At 49.7% G+C, this 19,527-nt stretch overlaps 6 protein-coding genes across 6 annotated transcripts; 3 read left to right on the top strand and 3 right to left on the bottom strand.

The window, feature by feature from the left end:
• Positions 1–358: 358 nt before the first annotated feature.
• On the top strand, positions 359–1,711 carry GGS25DRAFT_495851 (cyclin-like protein). Its single transcript, XM_049261482.1, has one exon. It carries the CDS (start codon positions 367–369, stop codon positions 1,381–1,383), a length of 1,017 nt encoding a protein of 338 aa, XP_049115833.1. The 5' UTR covers positions 359–366; the 3' UTR covers positions 1,384–1,711.
• Positions 1,712–2,131: 420 nt separating this feature from the next.
• Positions 2,132–3,177, bottom strand: GGS25DRAFT_532582 (uncharacterized protein; the record flags this gene model as incomplete). Its single annotated transcript, XM_049265601.1, has 4 exons — positions 2,132–2,444; positions 2,538–2,810; positions 2,867–2,956; positions 3,016–3,177. The coding sequence occupies 4 exons, from the start codon at positions 3,175–3,177 to the stop codon at positions 2,217–2,219; spliced, it is 753 nt and encodes a 250-aa protein (XP_049115834.1). The 3' UTR covers positions 2,132–2,216.
• Positions 3,178–5,642: 2,465 nt separating this feature from the next.
• On the top strand, positions 5,643–7,463 carry GGS25DRAFT_333607 (uncharacterized protein). The gene is made up of 2 exons (XM_049257914.1): positions 5,643–6,512; positions 6,577–7,463. Exons 1-2 carry the CDS (start codon positions 5,920–5,922, stop codon positions 7,364–7,366), a joined length of 1,383 nt encoding a protein of 460 aa, XP_049115835.1. The 5' UTR covers positions 5,643–5,919; the 3' UTR covers positions 7,367–7,463.
• GGS25DRAFT_532584 (uncharacterized protein) lies at positions 7,464–8,251 on the bottom strand. The gene has a single exon (XM_049265602.1). It carries the CDS (start codon positions 8,059–8,061, stop codon positions 7,561–7,563), a length of 501 nt encoding a protein of 166 aa, XP_049115836.1. The 5' UTR covers positions 8,062–8,251; the 3' UTR covers positions 7,464–7,560.
• A 1,046-nt stretch (positions 8,252–9,297) lies between these two features.
• GGS25DRAFT_522957 (uncharacterized protein) lies at positions 9,298–11,983 on the bottom strand (the record flags this gene model as incomplete). The annotated part of the gene is made up of 5 exons (XM_049264337.1): positions 9,298–9,398; positions 9,511–9,714; positions 9,787–9,825; positions 9,993–10,110; positions 11,846–11,983. The coding sequence occupies 5 exons, from the start codon at positions 11,981–11,983 to the stop codon at positions 9,298–9,300; spliced, it is 600 nt and encodes a 199-aa protein (XP_049115837.1).
• A 3,247-nt stretch (positions 11,984–15,230) lies between these two features.
• Positions 15,231–18,804, top strand: GGS25DRAFT_514789 (MFS general substrate transporter; the record flags this gene model as incomplete). The annotated part of the gene is made up of 8 exons (XM_049263025.1): positions 15,231–15,245; positions 15,288–15,298; positions 15,510–15,514; positions 17,000–17,309; positions 17,462–17,773; positions 17,835–18,134; positions 18,207–18,574; positions 18,659–18,804. The coding sequence occupies 8 exons, from the start codon at positions 15,231–15,233 to the stop codon at positions 18,802–18,804; spliced, it is 1,467 nt and encodes a 488-aa protein (XP_049115838.1).
• Between the last annotated feature and the right edge of the window lie 723 nt (positions 18,805–19,527).

The raw sequence follows: 19,527 nt of genomic DNA on the forward strand, positions 1-19,527 counted from the left end.
TGGCGTGAGCTCCTTGGCCTTGTTCCTTCAAGGTTTAGATCTGTTTGACCCCTGTTTGACCCCTGTTCCCGACTGGTGGTTGCACCAATCCCGTAGCCCCCAACCTAAGATAAGGATCCTTGCATCAGCCAGGCAAATTCAGCTCAGCCTCAATTTGATTTTCAATGTTTGCAACTTGCACAGTGAATTCTCACAGCCTCGCAATGACGTCCTGAATTTCAAATTATGAACTCTTGAACATTAACAAAACTCGACACTCGAAACCAAAAAAAAAAAAAAAAGAAAAGAAAAGAAAAGAAAAAAAAAAAAGAAGAAGCGCATAAACGCGAAATCAAAATCAAAATCAAAATCAAAACCATGGCGCATATGACAAATCCCCTCGCAACAGTCGACCAGCTATACCAGCGGACCTCTTTCAGCGCCTTACCCTCCGACCTGCAAGACATCATCTTCTTCACCACCCAATGCCTGACCCAAGCCGCCGGCGTCCTGCTCCGGCTCCCCCAGTCCGTCACCGCACAAGCCAACGTCGTGCTGGCGCGGTACTGGCTCATTGAGTACCCCCTCACCTATGAGTTCAGCGACGTCTCCGCCGCGTCGCTATTCCTCGTCGCCAAGCTCAGCGCGCATCCCTGCCGGCCCCGGGACGTGTGCAATGTTTACGCGTACCTTCTATCCTCGAGCTCCTCATTCTTCTCGTCGGCAGGAAAAGGGGAGGAGAAAACGGCGGAAAACAACGAAAAAGACAAGGGAGACCCGTCCTCGTACTACCTCCCCGAGAGCGCGTATACCGCCTTCCGCTCGCGCATCCTCCTGCTCGAGGGCCGCATCCTTTACGCGCTGTCCTTCGACACCCACGTCGCGCTGCCGCACCCGCTCGCCATCACTTACCTGCAGGCGCTCGACTTCCTCGGCCTGCCCAAGAACCAAGTCGCCGGCCGCGCCGTCGCGTACCTCAACACCGCCCTGCTGTCCCCGCAGCTGCTGTACCTGACGCACCAGCCCAACGCCCTGGCCGTCGCCGCTATCTACGCCGCGGCGCGCGACGTCGGCGCCAAGATGCCCGGATGCGCGTGGTGGGAGGTCTTCGACGTCGACCGCGAGGAGTTGGGGTTCTTGGTTGTGGGCATGCGTAGTTTGCAGGGCTGGGTGCAAGAGCAGAAGGGGAAGTATGAGGAGCTGAGCCAAGGCATGATTACGAGACGGTTCATCGAGGGGGAGATGAGGAAGAGGGGATTGAGAATCGGAAATGGGAGTGCTGCTGCTGCTGCTGTTTCGGGCGGTGATGCAATGGTGGAGGAGGAAGAGGATGAAGAGGCGGCTCTGATGCGACGAATGGATGAGGCGGCGGCACAGCTGGAGGAGCAGGGGGTAGAGCAATAATGAGGTTGCTCGCGATACGTTCTTTGGCTGATACGGCTTTTAATGAAGAAGGCAGCCAAGGCCTATTTTGGTATATGACCTAGGTTACTATACAGGCCCAGCAACAAGTAGCAAGGCGAGTAGGAAACACGTAGGAATAGGAAACACAGAAAGGTGGCCTGCCAGATACCCAGTCAAGCCAATATTAGCATATCACACAGATAAATAGATCTTGATGTAGGGTACTAAAGAATTACCTCATCATTTTACATGCGGAACTCGCCATCGTCTTTTAACATAGGAACAGTTACCTAGTGTTTACCTACTTATTGCCCGTCGAATATAAAACTAGTCCATGACCTATTCGAACTTCCCTAAATAGATACGTAGGTGGGTAGCCATTTCGAGTTTGAAAACCATCCGCAGATCTTCCCACGTAAGAGTCTTGTCCTGTACAGCCCGTCCCATCCTCACCCCCTACTTACATGATTTATTCTTCTTTACTCCTTCACTGATACATGAAAGCCTTCCTCTTCCTCAAGACGCCCGTAGAACCTCGAAAGTCGACCTCCAATCAGGTAGCCTCGAAATTTCTCGTCGTCTCATGCCTACGATACTATTACCTAGTTAGTCTCTGTATCTATAAACCACGGCCTATTCGGGAGTCGGCAGGTTAGGTAAGGTACCGGGGGAGTTATTTAGTTATTTAGCACATGCCCATTTACCCAAACCACCGCAGAACGCCCTTCCACGCATACCACACGCCCATCACCCTCCCCCCTCTCTCCCTCCACGACCACAGCCTCCAACACATCCACCACCGCCTCCAGCATCTGCGCCACGCAGCCCCGGCGCTAGCGCCCATACATCAGCGAGGCCCTCAGCAGCCCGCGCGTCTCCACCTCGCGGCACCGCACCTCCTCCACCTCCTCCTCCACCACCCCGTCCCACACATAAAGACTAGCGAGCAACCGCGCCTTGCGGACGCGCAGCACCCCCACCGTCAACCCGAGCATCACGACGACCCGGGCCATGCGCGCGGCGAACACCTGGCCCGGCTGCTGCAGCGCCTCGCACAGCTCCTTGCAGCGTGCACACGTCGCGGTGTAGCGCGCAGACGGCATGCATGTGGTGGTTTAGCGTGCGCCCGCGAGGTTCAGGGAGCCAGCGGGCACGAATGTGCCGCCGGCCCTGGCTGGCGCGGAGACGCAAGGCTGTTGTTGGCGGCGAGGATGCGCGGGAGGCGGCGCTCTCCGGGTGCCGGTTGGGGCACCAAGCTTCTCCGTCCAGAGGCGCAGGACGCCGTTTGTGGAGCTCATGACGGCTGACATGACGGCTTTGAGGGTGTCGGCGCCGAGACCTTCAAATGTGGCCTCGGGGTTGTCCTCGAGGGCCTGGGTTAGGCCGCGAGGGCTAGGCGGTACCTCGTGGGGGTTCCTGGGGTTCCGCTGTGGTGGATAGATGTTAGCTTGCAAAATACGCAGGTAGGTAGGCAACTAGGTACTAGTTTTGATGTTTTGTAGAAACTTGGAGGCGTGGGAATAGAAGCGGCTGCGAAAACGCGCCGGCGAAAGGCTCGACGGGTCAAAAATGTCTGGTTGAATATGTAGGTATGGAACAAGGTGCTGTAGGGTGAGGGAGGGGGTTGCTTACATCCATATTTGCTTCAGAGCCAGGACCTTGCGGGCCGGGATGGCCGAAACTGGTTGCGGGAGTGGTCGCGTCGGTGGCAGTGATATTAGTTTCTATGGACTGGTTGACGCTGTCTTCTTGGATAGTTGGATTCATACGCTGGCTCTCGAGATTGACTTCCATGATGCTGCCGGATCGTATTAAAGCAGGATACTCAATATGAGAGGCTGAATGAATCCTAAGAGAAGAAGAAGTTTGGTTGCTGAATTGACTTCCTTGAAACCAATCCCCGAGAACCTCGACCCTTCGTGTAGTCGTGCTTTGGACTCAGTTGGCTTTCTTCTTGTCTCTGCAAATGCCAATACGAGGATACAGGGCTTACTGGACAGCTTTTTATGAAAGGGGGGTTGGAGTCTAGTTCGCCCTGTACACTTGGTGCTATTTGCAAAGAAAAGGAGAAAAAAGAAAATAAGAGCGGGCTATCCTATCCTACTTCTTCTTATACCAGGAGGCAAGAAAGTGTTTTCCCATGGGGAGATGCGGCAATGGTAATGATATTGTATCTCTACTACACAACACAGCGGGCAGCCAACACAGCAGTCACCTAGCACCCCAGCCATCCAACACAGATCGAGTACAGCCCTGTGCTATGGACATCGAGAGCGAATCCGATATATGTCTCCTTTGCACATACCGAGAGCTCGGCGGTGCCGCAGTCGTTATCATCACATATGTTAAAAAGGACAGCCGTCGGTAACTGCCTCTATTTATCTCCGAAAACTTCTTTTAAGAGTCTGGACTTTATCAAGAAGATGGATCATAGCCTAAGGAGAGGGTTTAATTCCCATTTCCAACACCCAAATCCCAACTCCATGAAAATTCATAGCCCGAAGAAAGATCTGAGTGTTACCAACGTCCGGGTTATTGCGAAGGCCACCTCTGTATTTGTGTTGGGTCTGGATCTGCGAGACATCTCCAAGCCTTCCAACGACCCCCTGAAAGACATTGAAACCAGAGTAATGACCAGATACTGAATATTGTTTTTATTTAGTCTAACTGACTGCAATTTCGGCGGACTGAAATTCGACATAGCCTTGGATGCATTATGGTATTCTTTGTTTTTATAGATGGATAGATAGGCTACATAGCTGCTAGAAACAACAAGTGAATAAGCTGATCAAAGCATACCTAGATATGATGGTACTTATTACTATTAGGAATACCGCGCAGTTCGTTCGTTCACGACATGGGAAAGCTCATAAGAACGAACGCCTTGTCCAGTAAGGTAGTCTCCTCGACTAAAATTCAAGAGCGTTTGGACCATGGCAACGAAGATGCAAACGCGCCTCAACAGCTTCCGTCCTGTTATTCACGATCAATGCAGTTGATGGAACCCGAATCCCTTGTTGGCATTACATAAGGGTCCGCCCTGTCAGACGCAGCGCTTACGAGCGCGCGGCAACAGTGATGTGATACATATAGTCAAAACCCCCCGATAAATGTTAGACGCTGATGGGCTTGGTGGATAAGCAACTGGAGATCCAGTTATGGGATGGGTTGAGCGCTTCAGTAACTGACTGCTGTGGAGCAGCGTGGACCTCAACCTAGAGGGCTGGAAGATCATGGGGGGTTGGGATGTCGGGAGCGGATCAGAGAGGACGTGCTAGATATATATAGTTATGTCTGTGCTCTATTCTCACGTACTACTGTACTTACACCAGAAGAGGATGCTGGCGGTTATAAAAACGAGAAATCTATTTTCTCACTTGGCATGCCTAGCCGGCGTCTACCCAGTGAACTCGCTAACAAATAAGCGATGCGACTGTACGGCGTAGTATGTTGACTAAAAGTCAACAAGCTTTCTCGGCCGAACCCGTAAGACAATCCTTCGTCAGTTAGCGCTACCGAATAATTGGCCCACGTCGATCATTCAAAGATGAGACCCTGGCATCGTATTGCTGAGACCACTGAAGTCTAGAACGGTCCTGAAATATGTACTGTACCTAGGTAGATAGGTATTATGTAACTACCCTACTATGCCGTACATACATGTAGGGACATCAGCTCAATGTTGAGGCCGCCTGCCCCCACGGGGGACTTCCCAGTGTAGTAAGGGGTTTATTAGGGACGGGGAGTTTGCAATATGTATGCAGGGTGACGTACTGCCTCCCTACTAGGTAGCATGCTAACATGTATTATCGTGATCGACGTTAATGTAATGCAATAATTTTATGTACACCTTACCTACCGAGGTCTGCTTTGTCTGTCTATATTATTCATTCGCGAGCTCACAACTTGAAAAGTAATACATACCTGTCGTTTAACTATTGTTAAAGATATTACTTTTCCCAATGGTCTAACATCATCCATGTTAAACCGTTCATGGCAATTCTATGGCTGGCTCAGTGAAACAATGATTAACCCATAAATCGTGGCCATCATGCCGTGTATTTGATTACCATTGGCTGGTTCTATTTGAGGGAGCAATAAGCATCGTCTCTTGGCGGTGACAGCAAAGAAAAGAGACCCTCCAAGTTACATATGCCATATGTATTAAGGCGAGGCGGGCTAATAATATAATCAGGTTTTCCTTCCCCCAATTGCAAAAAATCGTGCTGCTTCTTTATTAGTCTACATATCTAGCTTCCATTTGCTCCTTTCTTCTATCTCCCTACTACTTTCTTAGGCACTCTAGCTTCTGGGGCCGATGCATTGAAGAACAGCTACATATTCTTGGCGTTTGCTTGTTGATTTGGCAACTAATACCCTTCTGACCGCCAAGCGTGGTCTCACCTTTCGTTTTCTTTTTCTTTCTTTTTTTTCCTCCTCGATTTCTTGTCACTGCCGTTCTCCCTTGTTTGATGATACCGAGGCCAAGATAAAAAAAGAAAAAAAAAGTTCGACTCGAGTCAAAAACTTCGAAATATGGCGACACGTGAAGGCGGTATTCTCGGTGGACGCGACGACCGCGAGAAAGCAACGAGATCAAAGCGACGAGGCCATGGTCATGGCCACGGCCTTATTCCAGTCAAGAGCGCTGGAGAATCTGGACGAAATGGCCTGCATCCTCTCCAATTCATGGCCATCATCTGGCGATCCAGCAGTTGGATCTCGAGGATCGTGAACATCCTGTGGCCCTTTGTACCCGCGGCCATTGCCGTCCACTACACCACCTCCCTCGCAGATCGCCACGTGCTCAAGTTCAGCTTAGCCTACATCGCCATGGTGCCATGCGCCAACCTCATCGGCTTCGCTGGCCAAGAGTTGGCGAGGAAAATGCCCCACATGATTGGCGTCCTCACCGAAACCACCATCGGCTCCATCGTCGAGATCATCTTGTTCATGGTTTTACTAGTCAGGCACGAATACTATGTCATCCAAGCCGCCATTCTTGGCTCCATCTTGGCCACCATGCTGCTCTGTCTGGGCTTATGTTTCTTTGCGGCTGGCTTACGGCGAGAACAGGCTACGTTCCATGCAGCTGTCAGTGAGGTTGGATCGAATCTGCTGCTCATCGCGTAAGTCTTACATAGTTACTTGGTAGCTAAACTGGAGAATTCCGCGCCACTAACTTAATTACAGTGGACTGGGCCTAGCGATTCCCACCGTCTTCGAGCGCTCGGTCATAGGCACGGGGTTCAACCTGACCACGGCGGAGATCGACTCCAGGGTCCTCGACATCTCGCGCATCGTCGCCGTGCTGCTCCTCATCTCCTACGCCGTCTTCCTCTACTTCCAGATGCACTCGCACCAAGGCATCTACGACGCCGCCTTCGAGCACGACGAGGCCCGCGACGCCGACGGCCACAAGGACCGCGCCAAGGCCAAGCTGACCCTGACCGAGTGCGTCGTCGCACTGGTCATCTCCGTCGCCCTCGTGACCTTCATCGCCATCGCGCTGGTCGAGGAAATCCCCGAGATCGTCGAGCAGCAGGGCATCTCCGACCCCTTCATGGGCCTGATCCTGGTGCCGCTCGTGGAAAAGGCGGCCGAGCACCTGACGGCCATCGACGAGGCTTGGGACAACCAGATCAACTTCGCTCTATCCCACTGCATCGGCGCCACGATCCAAACGGCCATGCTCAACGCCCCGCTCGTCATCGTCGTCGGCTGGGGCTCTCACCTCCCGATGGACTTGAACTTCCAGATCTTCGACGTCACCATGCTGATCCTGGCCATCATCGCCGTCGGCAATTTCCTCAGGGACCAGAAGAGCGACTACCTGGAAGGGTTCTTGTGCGTCATCATCTACATCGCCATCGCCGTCGCCGCCTTCTACTTCCCGAACCCCCACGATCTGGCCGCCCATGGCGAAGCAGCCGCTGGGGAGGCAACGGCTCATGCGCTGAGAATATCGTCTGGGAAGTTTTGAAGATATGCTGGAATAATGCATTGAACCAATTATGCCATCTTTGGCGTTGATTAAATAAAATGAAGAATAAGGGGAAAAGAAGAGGGACGATAATTGATGAGAATGGTCGCATCTCCATACTGATTGGGCATTTCCTCGGTATATTGTGTGGAGCTAGGGGTTTTCTTGTCGTTTCTTACTCAGTGCGGAATGAATCACGGCTGTGCCAGTGGGACGATTGATATGATTTCTCTACATAGCGAACAGCATCTGTCTATTGGGTACGGTAAATTGAGAAATACCTCGATTCCTTCTCTGATATTCCCTCCCCAGTCAGCTTCTACAGACAATGGCACCAAGGCAGAAGATAGCATCAAAAGTAAAAATACATAAAAACATGATATATTTATATAGTAGGCGCGTGTTGGCCACAACAATAGCATCAGCGTCGCCCACCACTCCCCCCCCCTACAAGCGACCAGGTGACTCGTGGTATTCCAATGTCGGTCGCTCCCCGGCCTTGTTGACTCTTCTCTTGATGAGCTGGCTGATCTCAAATGAATTCCTCTCGTCATCATCGCCGTGGACGAGTATCCGACCGGTTTGTGGCCGACGCCGGTTGTACAGGTCTTTGCCTGGAAATGTACATCCTTTACGCAGTCGAAGATATACGGCGTCGCCGATGTTGAAATCAACGCGCCAGTGTTTGGTGTCATGCCTGGCCTTGGCGTCGGCCGCAGCAAAGCCTAGGTATAGCTGCTTCAACTTCCTTCGGTCGTTGAACTTCTCCCACACCCTAAATATAGTAGCTTGGTCCAACCCATTGTAGTAGTAGGCATTTCTTATAATCGCAGCGTCCATCAGCTTCATAGCTTCCTCGCGATGCTTTTCGATGTCAATATTCATAACGAAATCCCCAAGTCCATAGCGGCGTGCCTCATCCCTTTGCTTCTAAGCCTGTCTGCCCTTGTAGGTACACTTGAGTCTGCGGTGTCTCTTCAATCCTGTCCTCTACCGCCTGGTGAGTTATCCAGTCGGCCCTCATGACTGCCTCCCCCACGAGATCGTTCGCTGTAACCTTGGATCAATTGTCTAAAAGCTAGAGTAGGAACCGGCTAAAGGTTCTGTACCATTTAAGTGATGTGGATGATTACATAACATATGTTTATGACAGCAAAGCCTCTGGCTCATGTTTTCAGTTCAAGCGATCGGTATGGTGGAATAAAAATGGAACAAGATTTTTATGCCTCGTTTATAGCTTGCTCGAGATACGGCGGCCATCCCTGGGAAAGGCTCTTGGCTTCATCCATACGAACGGATCTACGCCAGCGATCAGATGGCTCTTCTTCTTGGAGCGACGACAAGCTCTACTAGCTGGCTGTTGCTGAGTAGGCTGTGTCTCGTGCAGCTACCCATTCCCACCCACGAATATTCCTGGCCATCTTTAGACCCCCCGAGTCCTATGCCAATAATAGCCTAGGTTTCTGTATACGGTCGAAGGATCATAACGAGTTACCTACCCGTGTTGCTGGGCGAGGACGCAGGGTCCTCATCACTTCGTTCCAAGGAAGGCCGTCAAGAAAGTAGAGGGGTAACTTCGCTCTATCTTCCATAGGCAGGGATGTGTTCCGCTCAATCACTTCTATGGTTGGTTTCCATTTCGTGTCTTCAATATACCCGTTTAGAAATTGTACTCCCAGTTTTTCGGATGCATTTCCAGAACGGTCATGGCGATCGGTTGTCTCGTGGATACGTGCTTGAGATGCTGCGAATTGGAAGGGAGCTCAGAGAAGGGTAGATCCCGCGACCTATCTGGAGCGGGTGATGGCCGTTAGGCAAAGGGGATGTAGTTGTAGGTACCTTTATATCGATTTCGGTGTCTTGGGTAGATACCGTGCTATTATAAATCTAGTGACATGCCTAATGTTCATCTCTGTCATCTGGCAGTTCGGTTAGGCCGCCGGCAGCGTTTCGGGCTCGGTCTGCCGGGAGCTAGTATCGCGGCAAGTTCGGACAGAGCTGTGAGTACCGTCGGCACTAATGAGGATATTGTCTTACTGAGTAGTTTCGTCAGTGAAATAAGTGGGAATATAGGCAATCCATTCTTATCCTTGTTGCCGTCGTTTTTATCAATCTTTTGGAAGTGTGCATAGGTACGCTCTCACGGTACATCAGCCGAAGGCTCTTGAAAGTAAGCGGCACGATTAACGATGCTGGTAAGACAATGGGCCGTGGGATTATGGATGCGGCAGTGAAGAGGACACTGCTATACTTGGACATATGTAGAGTGGCGCCTCCGGGCGGAAATGAATGGAGGAGGCGGAACTCCTCGATCACGACGGCGATGTCTGGGGTGAATTCATATCCATCTAGATCCGGTTATCGGTGCCGATTTTGAGCTTCAAGTTGCTGTGAATGTCCCTGGGGAGTGCTTGGTTTACGGGGAGCTCGAGGAAGATCAAATCCGAAGACGTACGGTGCTAGGGGGTGTGTAGGTACACGGGGAGGGATGTGGACAGCATGAGATCCATCATTTCATCCAGGAGCGCCATCGGAGCCATAGACACGGAGTTGCGTACACACTATATCAGAACACGGCTGTATGCTATGAGCCAACCAAACTAGGCCTGATAAGTCCTGAGTGTACCCCATTTGATCAACTCCTGCATGCAGTTGATCTTGATATCAGTGCCATCGACGGTGAATTGTTGCAGCAAAGTGTTCATATCCAATCGACTGTAGGAAAGAATCTCCGCGAACGATGGCTGTGAATTGTTACAACAGCTCCAGTTGCTAACGGGGCCAACTGGGTGAAAACTGTTATCGAGACATCAATGCTGTCTCCACTGCATCCTGGACACTTATCGACAAATGTAGCCGCGGCAGTCTTGCCACCGTCGGCACATAGTTAATCTTGATAATCTTACCGCAATGTCCGTTCTGGTTCGTAGACATTGCCATTACAGGATCTGTATCCTTTTATACGAAGATAAGTTGGAGGCCAACAGAGACGTCAATGGGTACTAGTTCCGAATTTCGGGCGTGGAACACCCGTAGTGGCATGGTCTTGGGGAAGAATGGCGATGAGCTTGCGGCATATAACCACGCATAGTGGACATCGACAAAATCTTGGGATCGAGATGTTCCCACACCCACTGCCCGACCTTATAGCCGTTCTCTCGAAGTTTGGGGTCGTCCCGTTGGCCGCCCAAGGTTAAAATCGTCTCGCGGATGTAATTCCTCCGTTCTCCGAGAAGGTCTTTGGACGCTTGAAGATGAGCTGTCATCAGCTCACTGTTGCCGCCATCGATCGCAACACCTCCTCCCACTCAAGCACATTGCCCGCGCAGCGGGTTTTCCACCCGAGCATAACCTTGGCAGGAGTCATGCCGTGTCTGGCCAACTTCCGCGCAATCATCCTCGTCAAAGCTTTAGGAAGCTCATCAGGCCACCTACGCAGGCCTTCAAAGCCAACCGACGCCGCCCACTTGCGCAGTTGCGTCCGAAGTAACTTTACAGTTTGATCTATGAGGCCGTGAGACCACGGTGCATATAACTACTAGCCCGTGCTTAAACCGAGTGCCAACACCCTCAAACAGAACCTTGGGTATGGATGCCCGAAACGTGTTGTCGCAGTATATCTCTGTTGGATAACCGAATACAGGGGATAATCTTTCTTCCCAAAATTTAGCCACCGCTCGCCACCCAACGTCGAGCGTCGCTAGAGTAAGGTAAATGAGTTATTATCCTTCGAGCCTTCCGGCCTCATTATCCTCGTAGATTGTGCCTTGTGCACGGTCCAGACCCCATGTTGCGGCGTTGGAAGATGTAGACAGACACCTATAGGAGCAGCGTGGTCTATTTCCAAGACTCTCAAGCTGTTTCTTGGACCTCCTATGAGCCAGCCACCCGCGGATATCTTAATTGAAGTGTATAGTGTCAAACCGACTTCTTGCTCCGGGTTATCCTTGTAGAAGCGAACAGCAATCGTTGCCGTCTCGGAATTCATTCTCCACCCTGTCGATACGAGTCTTCAGCCCTCGACCAAGGAGTGGAGGCGGTGCTAGGGGTGGAGTGCTGATAGAACAGCGAGTAGGTATATTCACGAGAAAGGTGCGCCCAGAAAATTCATGCAGACCATTATCCAGAAGGGGATTCAGGCAGTTAGCATGCGGTGAAGTTGTGTAGGTAAGGTCTGCGGCAATGAGCGCGAAGAGTGGTTTCAACTCCGCGATTCCTCGCGGAGTTTGGGAACGCCGTATGTACAACTAACGTAGTATGGCATCGAAAACATGAAGAGATGTGGTCGGATTCCACAACCAGAGCCCGGCAGCCTAGGGCAGCAGGACTTGGGTAAGTAGTATTGTGGAACTCCATAGGTTGTGTCCTTCGCCGAAGCCCTCTCGGATCGGCTTATCACTGTCTGGGGATCCTTTTTTCTCGAGAAGTGATTGCGATACTTGTTGATGAAGTTGGTTTTCTCGTTCTTGTATAACGTACCCTTTGTTGTGGCGTTGTCAACCTTTCCATTCTGGGGCCGTCCGGGCGGTCGTCGGTTTCGCTCTCTGCCTGGCTGCTTCGGCTTTTGTCTACAATCTTTGGCCCAACGGCCTTTTCGGTTGCAATTGAAACAGACATTATCGCCTATTTGTGCAGCATATGACTCGTCTGACGCGCCCATTTGCCGGTCGTTAGCTTATGGGTTTGAGATGTTCATTCTGGTCACATCCTCACAGCCTAGGGGGTGGGCAGTCATGGGACTATGTAATCATAGCTTCTCCCATACCTAGTTGGTAGATAAGGGGTGTAGCCAAAGGCAGTGGCCGAGTACAGTTGATTTCCTAGAGGGTGGCTATGGCGTAGCATGACGGACGGCTTTTGGCACCGCCAATACGCACCCAGCAGAAACTGAATGAAGTTTGATTAGCCTCGGCTTCTGGTAAGGTCAATTGGAATATAAACATACCTAGAACTTTCCTAGTGGGATAAGATGGTGGCATGATTGCCGTCAAGAGTTACCGTATTGAACGAGACCATGATGGCTTCTGGCATCTCAACATCATATTAGTAAGTATGAACGGGGTGCTAGTAATACGGGAAAATGAAGTGTAGAGTTGTTGATATTTATATAGATGAGTATCACCAACAACTTGCAAATCTGGTGTGGTGGTGCGGTAGATAGCCCTGGAGTACATCCATCTCTACTGCTATGGTGCAATATAATGCAAGTAGTAGGAGTATTGTGGGCAGGGGACAAATAAGGACAATATAGGTATTAATGAATCATGGTCGAGGTGACTAGAGGGCAGGTAGGCTGAGTATGATGAAGGAGATGGAGAAGATGAGGAGGGTGGAAAGGTGAGGTTAAGGTTGGAGAGAGGGAATTGAAAATAAACAGGTGGGTTAAGAAGGGGAAGAAGATGAAGGAGGGGTTTTACTCGATCACCTAGGTATCTAACCTAGTAAGTACATGTACCTCATCAGGGCCTCTACAGCTCTGGTCTTTCAAATACCTCCAGGGTTAAGACCTAGTAGTGATGATTTTAGGTTTGCTCAGGGGTGACCTCCTTTCGATATGTCCATCGAATCGTTGTGTAGGTACCTAACTACCTACTAGGCAGGCAGTGACCTGCTTGTCTTTTGTCTCCTCTTTCTTGTGGCAATCCATTTCTATGGAAACCTACTTCTGATTTTGAGCGGTGATTCACATCAATCGTCACACATTTCATGAATAGTTCACTATTTGACAACACCGATAGGGTTGACGAGTACTCATCAGACTCCCCCCCAAAACACCCATTGTCCCATATAGACCAAAAAAAAAATTTGGTTACAAAAGACAAGGTGCAAGAACCAGAGAATAGGATATAGAGGATATTTTGAAACTAGAGCAAGTTTAAGATAACACCCTAGGTAGTCACAGGTGAGTCCTCAGCCCATATGTATACCTAGGAGTAGGCATATTGGTAAGTCTACCTGGACCCCTGGCATACGACGTAGTAGGCACTTGCCTATCCAGAAGTGGACACCATCTTTTAACATGTTGGACAAATTTGCTCTTCAGGGGGAAAGGCCCTACCTAGGGTAGGTATATACCTCGTGTAGCCCTGGAGGTGCTTAGTGCTTAAACCCCCTTAGCTACATATAGGTACATAGATGTGGAATTAAGAGTACCTAATTTATGTAGAGAGCTATCTCTGGCTGGATAGGTATATACAACAGCTTGCCTAGGTCATTAATATGTATACTGGTATCTTTGATTCTGGGAACAATGGAACATAGGCCTCGGCTAAGCATATGTACTTTATAAATTCTTGGAGGCCAAGTGTTTGACAATCAGGTGGCTGAACGCCATGGATGCACAGGTATCTAGTAGATAAAGTCAATATCTACAGGTAGGTACGCATGTTCATGCGGCATTGATCAACGGTGTAACCGCTGAAAAGGTAATACTTGAGGCAGGCTGAGCTGTCTCGGGCAGTGCTCTTCTTGCACACTGCAAACCCTTTTAGAACACTAGAACCCCCGAGTCTGTCATTGTATGAAGAATGAACCTTTACACTATCTCCCCATAAAGCATCCATACACTTCTCACCTGAATATTGAGACACCATGCGTCTCCTGAATACCAGAACCCATGAGGTCCAAGAATTTCTAAATGATGACGAGTATCGACGTTATGCCATTTTGTCCCACACATGGGGCGATGAGGAATGCACGCTACAACATATGTCAACACCAAGCGTCTCAAAACGGAAGGGGTATAAGAAGATTAAATATTGTTGCGACCAAGCCGTAAGAGATGGGTTAGAATGGGCCTGGGTAGATACGTAAGTTTTCGGTATAACAAGTCGTAGCATGTTTGTGATGTGGCTAATATAACCCGGGCATACATATAGCTGCTTCATCGACAAAACTAGTACTGCGGAACTTTCAGAGGTAATCAACTCCATGTTTCGCTGGTACAGAGGCGCTGCGATATGTTATGCATACCTAGATGATGTGGCTGGTGCAAATAAACTCGACAAAAGCCGATGGTTTACCAGAGGATGGACGTTGCAAGAGCTCATTGCTCCCAGGCTTATGCGGTTTTATGCTGCGGACTGGAGCGACTTGGGATCGAAGCTGGACCTACAAAATCAGCTGGAGGAGATTACAGGCATAGATCGAATAATTCTCTCTACTGGCAACTTCGATAGTATATGCGTTGCGAAAAGAATGTCATGGGCGGCAAAGCGACAGACAACAAGAATGGAAGATGTTGCTTATTCTCTTCTGGGTATATTCAATGTGAATATGCCTCTACTTTATGGAGAAGGTAAAAGGTCCTTCATTCGCCTGCAGGAGGAAATTATAAAAACTTCAGATGATCAAACGCTCTTCGCCTGGGGGTTACCGCAAAACTTTGAACACTTCTTAAATTGGGACTGTAAGAATCCCATGTCTAATACCAAGCAACTGAGGGGGATGCTTGCAGAGTCACCTTCGGAGTTCATAACAACCCATGATGTTGCGCCATTGTCAGATATACAGTCAGATATGCCCCCGATCATATTCAGTAACGGTCTCCGTATCGAATTGCCTACTTACACAAGGGGTGATCACAAGATTGCAGTTATATCTTGTTTCATCCGTGGTCGAAATTTCGAGTACCTGGGTGTTCCTTTATTTCATTGGGAAAACAGGTTCACTGCTCGGTGTGGCCCTTTAATTCTCATTCCTGCTATCCATGACAAGCATGGGCCAGTAAAACGAGTCGAGACTCTACTAATCAAAGCACCCGTCTCGATATGTGAATCGCTATTACAACCCATTTCTTATACTATCGTCCGAGATCCGAAGGAAGAATATGATTATTTCGGACTCGATGAAGTCTACTGTCTAGATGGCGCCAAATATAGTCGAACTACTAGACAAATAACCTTCCAGGCCGACCAAAAAGGACCCCATGCAGTGCTATTCTTCAACCCAAGCGCCGATCTTGAGACAGCCCTCAAGCGAGATTCCGAGTTTAATGTCGACTACTACGTTCTCAAGAAACGGGGAATATTGCCATTTGCCCTCGTTCTAGGCTGCGATGATGTATATTGGGCAAGTTTTGTGCCCATCCTACGTGAAGACAACGCTGACAAAGACTTTCACGGATTACTTCACTATCAGAAAGATTTGGTGAGATATTGTGTGACAAAGAGTCAGTTGAAAGCGCGTCTGAGGGACAGCAATGACCCCAAAGCATTCTTACGGAAAAAAAGTCACCACATAGACCAAAACATCCTTTCCTATACCCAGACAACGTATTCAGGACGATCTTCTCTCACAAAGTTCGGATACTTCAATCTATGCGCTAAGCTTCAGATGGGCCTCGCCAACTTCGTTGATAGAGCTGTCGTCGTTTGTATTCACATTACTCCACAAGGGTCGGATCTTGTGAAGGAGAATATGGATACCCACGTAAAAATGAAATCAAAGATAACTAAAGATCATGAACATCCACTCCATGCAGATTTCACGCCTAATTGGAAAGAGGTTGGCGAGCTCCGATTTTTTCCAGCAGGAGAGGATTAAATGCTTTGTGGATGATATTCAAAGAATGCTACTACGCGGGGACATGATACAAGGGTGAGGAGTGTCGAATATACCGACTCAAACTAACTTAAAGACAAATAACGAAAGATCAATCATTCACCTGGAAGCGTCATGGTATAATCTCAGAAGGAGTATCTGAGAAAGAGCACAAAAATTAAGGAAGTAGAGGTAAAGGGTGGCATTTAAGCAAGTGGGATATGATAGAAAGACAGAAATGCGCCCCGGTGGCAGTTAACACTTGATTGCTACATCTAGGAGACGCCTCTGAAATACATACCTATGGATATATGTAAGAGTTTAGGAATTGAAAACATTGACATGTATGTACCTGGTACAAATTTGATAGTAATGGATTCTCAAGCAAGAACAGCACCAGCAAGCAAGCCTCCCGGTCAACCTACATACATGTATTTAGATACCAACGAACCAACCTCCCCTATACACGGGACGAGACAGCGGCACGAGGAGGCTTATCAACAACTATGCATTAGGTAGCAGGCTTGAAACGAACGTCATACAACGCCTCAACCCGAACTCCGAGCCCGCCCGCCCCCCCTCTTCCTCACGGAGCTCTGCATAAAGGTATTCACGCACAGCATAATCAGGAAATCTTTATTTTGATGATAAGTGTGCTGCGCTGTTTTAATTGGGCCTCAAATCTTTGTGGATCGAAGGAAATAAAAACACGCCATTAACCCCCCTTAAAAGAATTACCTATAACGAAGTAGTTAGGTAGGTAGCACTAGTCAAGGACCAGTTAAAGAATATGGATATGCAGGATGCTTATTCCCGCCACTTGCTTGGAGGGTGCCGACGCTAGCATGCTAGATGGGTACTAGGTAGGTAAGGTAGCATAGCATAGCAGCGAAGAGCTATATACGTATGTAGTGTAATATGTAGTGGCGTGTAGCTAGCCTCTCAACTAGCTACCAAAAATATTTTCATGATTTCTGTCAAAGAGGCTTGTTTTTGGAATCAACCCTACCCCCCCTTTTCAAAGAGATAGAGCCAGCCCTTCGCTTACGCAGATACACACAATGGGAGAGAAGACGGCTTCGCCACCAACAGCAACCACCGCCAAGACCCCCGGCCCCGGCCCCGGCCCGGAAACGGGCGCGGACGCAGCGCTCTCGGCACTCCAGCGCGTCGAGTTCAGCAGCCCCTCGCACCCGATCCACTGGGGCCGCGTGAAGAAATGGTCGATCGTGGCCGTGTACTGCCTGCTGCAGATCTTCGTCACGCTCTCGTCGACGACGTACGTCAGCGCCGAGTACCTCGTGCAGGAGAAGCACGGGGGTTCCACGCAGGTCGTGGCGCTCGGCCAGAGCATGTTCATCGTGGGCACGGCCGTGGGGCCGGCGTTTTTGGGCCCGTTGTCGTATGTGGTTCCCCCCCCTGAATACCTGCTTTTTACGAAAACTACCTACCTGCCTACCTAGGAGAAGCCTAGGGGGGGGGGGGTTTTTGTCTTTCCCCTTTCGAGAAGATTAGTCAACGCTGAATAATTCCGTCCTCTTTCTCGAAATCTAGTGACATCGGCGGGCGCAAATGGATCTACGTCGCCTCGATCGGCGTCTACGCTCTGCTGAACATCGGCAACGCGCTGGCGCGCAACCTGCCCATGCTGATCATCTTCCAGTTCCTGTGCGGCGCCGCGGGGAGCACGGCGCTGTCCAACGTGGCCGGCACCATCGCCGACCTCTTCGGGGACATGGACGGCGCGGGCCAGCCGATGGCGCTGTTCGTCATGTCCGCGAACTACGGCCCGAGCATAGGCTCGCCGGTCGGGGAGCTCATCGCGAGTAACGAGAGGCTGGGGCTGCCGTGGATCTTCTGGATCAAGTGAGTTGGGAGCGCTTACCTAAACCTACCACGAAAAGAGACACCCCTGACACCCAGGCAGTACGATTATTGGCGCCGCCTTTGCGATCATCATGTGCTTCGTCCCGGAAACGCTGCCGCGGGTGGTTATTAGCCGCGAGGCCCGGAAGAGCAAGTCATCTGATCCGACGGAAATTGCGCTCTTGGAAGAGCCGGTGGATATCCTCCGAGAGATGCGCTTCGTGACCTCCATGGCATTCCGCATCATGCTGACGGAACCTATCGTTACGTTTTTGGGTATCTATAACGGGTTTGCTTACGGTCTCCTTTTCCTGTATCTGGACGGGGTCTTTGACGTGTTCGTCGTCAACAATGGGCTCGCGTAAGTGCTTCTCCTCTCCCCTTCCCTGTGATGAAAAGCGACCAGGTAAGAACCCAGCCTAACGAATACTAGGTATATCGATGCCGACCTAACATACCTCAACTTCGTGGTCAGCGTAACCATCATGTTTGCCTTTGTGCCCGTTCAGACATGGTTCTATACACGTGACCGCAAGAGAAACGGCGGTGTCGGGCGTCCAGAAGCGAGGTTCTTAACCTCCTTAGTGTTCGTCTGGGGGTTTCCGATCTCCCTCCTGTGGTTCGCTTTCACCTGTGACGGGAGCGTGTCGTTTTGGTCGCCCCTGATCGCTGGTGGCGTGCTGGGCTTCTGCGATCCGTTGCTGTGGCTTGGCATGCTGAATTACATAGCTGATTCATACACCAACGTCGCCGCTTCGGCCATTGCTGCGTTTTTGATACCTTCCTTTTTGATTGCGGCTGGTTGTTGTCATATTGGTGGGTTGCTTTCTGTGTATGAGAGGAGGTGTTTTTTTTCTCGATTTATGCTGACTTTGTGCAATTTAGGAATCGTCATGTTCAGAAACATGGGGGCTAGGTGGGCGATGGCAACGTTGGGCTTCATCTCCTTCGGTCTGGTGGGATTGGTCTATGTCCTATACTTTTTTGGCGCGCAGATTCGAGCTCGGTCGAAGTTGGCTAGGAAACACTAGATGTGTTGATATGTATAAGACTCCATGTTGTTATAACCATGACATTTAGTAAGATTTGTGTATAGTATAGAGGATGGTAGGTGAGACCCCTATTTTCAAGAACCACCTATAGGAATATGCTGCAAGGGCGATCAGGGGCTCAGTTACCTACTACCTACCAATTCGAGGTAGGTATGTACTTATGTTGCAAGTATAAATTTAATTAGATAGTATCTGGTCATTTGCTTGAGGGCCATCTCTGCTCAAACCTATACCCTTCACCGTTCTATTATCTCCTGATTAGTGCCCGGATGATCTTCATTCATACCTCGTACTTTGTTTGGACAGCTGTAACACCAGCCATCATCAGGATCAAGGACAGGATGAGTCTTTGCCCCACTAGCCGGGCTCTTCTGCGAACAGTATTTTCCCGCATATAGAACATAATTCTTGCGCATTATCCAACATATATCCGAAATTCATTCTCGGTATATTCGTGTACGTAATCAACTTTACTGGGCATCTTTTGTGAATTAGTGAATTAACATTACATAGGTAGAAGAATGTATTTTTAGGTCCAGATTTCTCGGCCGGGCTGACCCTATGGGGCTTAGACCGTTCCATCCAAGACCTAAAACGGCCTACGATCTAGATCCTTAGTGTCCTTGCTAGGCAGCCATCTGAAATTTTGCCAGATGTCGCCTCATATACAATAGTTACTACTAGTTAGGTAAACACACCTCT

The sequence above is a fragment of the Hypoxylon fragiforme genome, assembly GCF_022984875.1.
Source record: "Hypoxylon fragiforme strain CBS 206.31 chromosome Unknown GGS25scaffold_6, whole genome shotgun sequence".
Classification (NCBI taxonomy): domain Eukaryota; kingdom Fungi; phylum Ascomycota; class Sordariomycetes; order Xylariales; family Hypoxylaceae; genus Hypoxylon; species Hypoxylon fragiforme.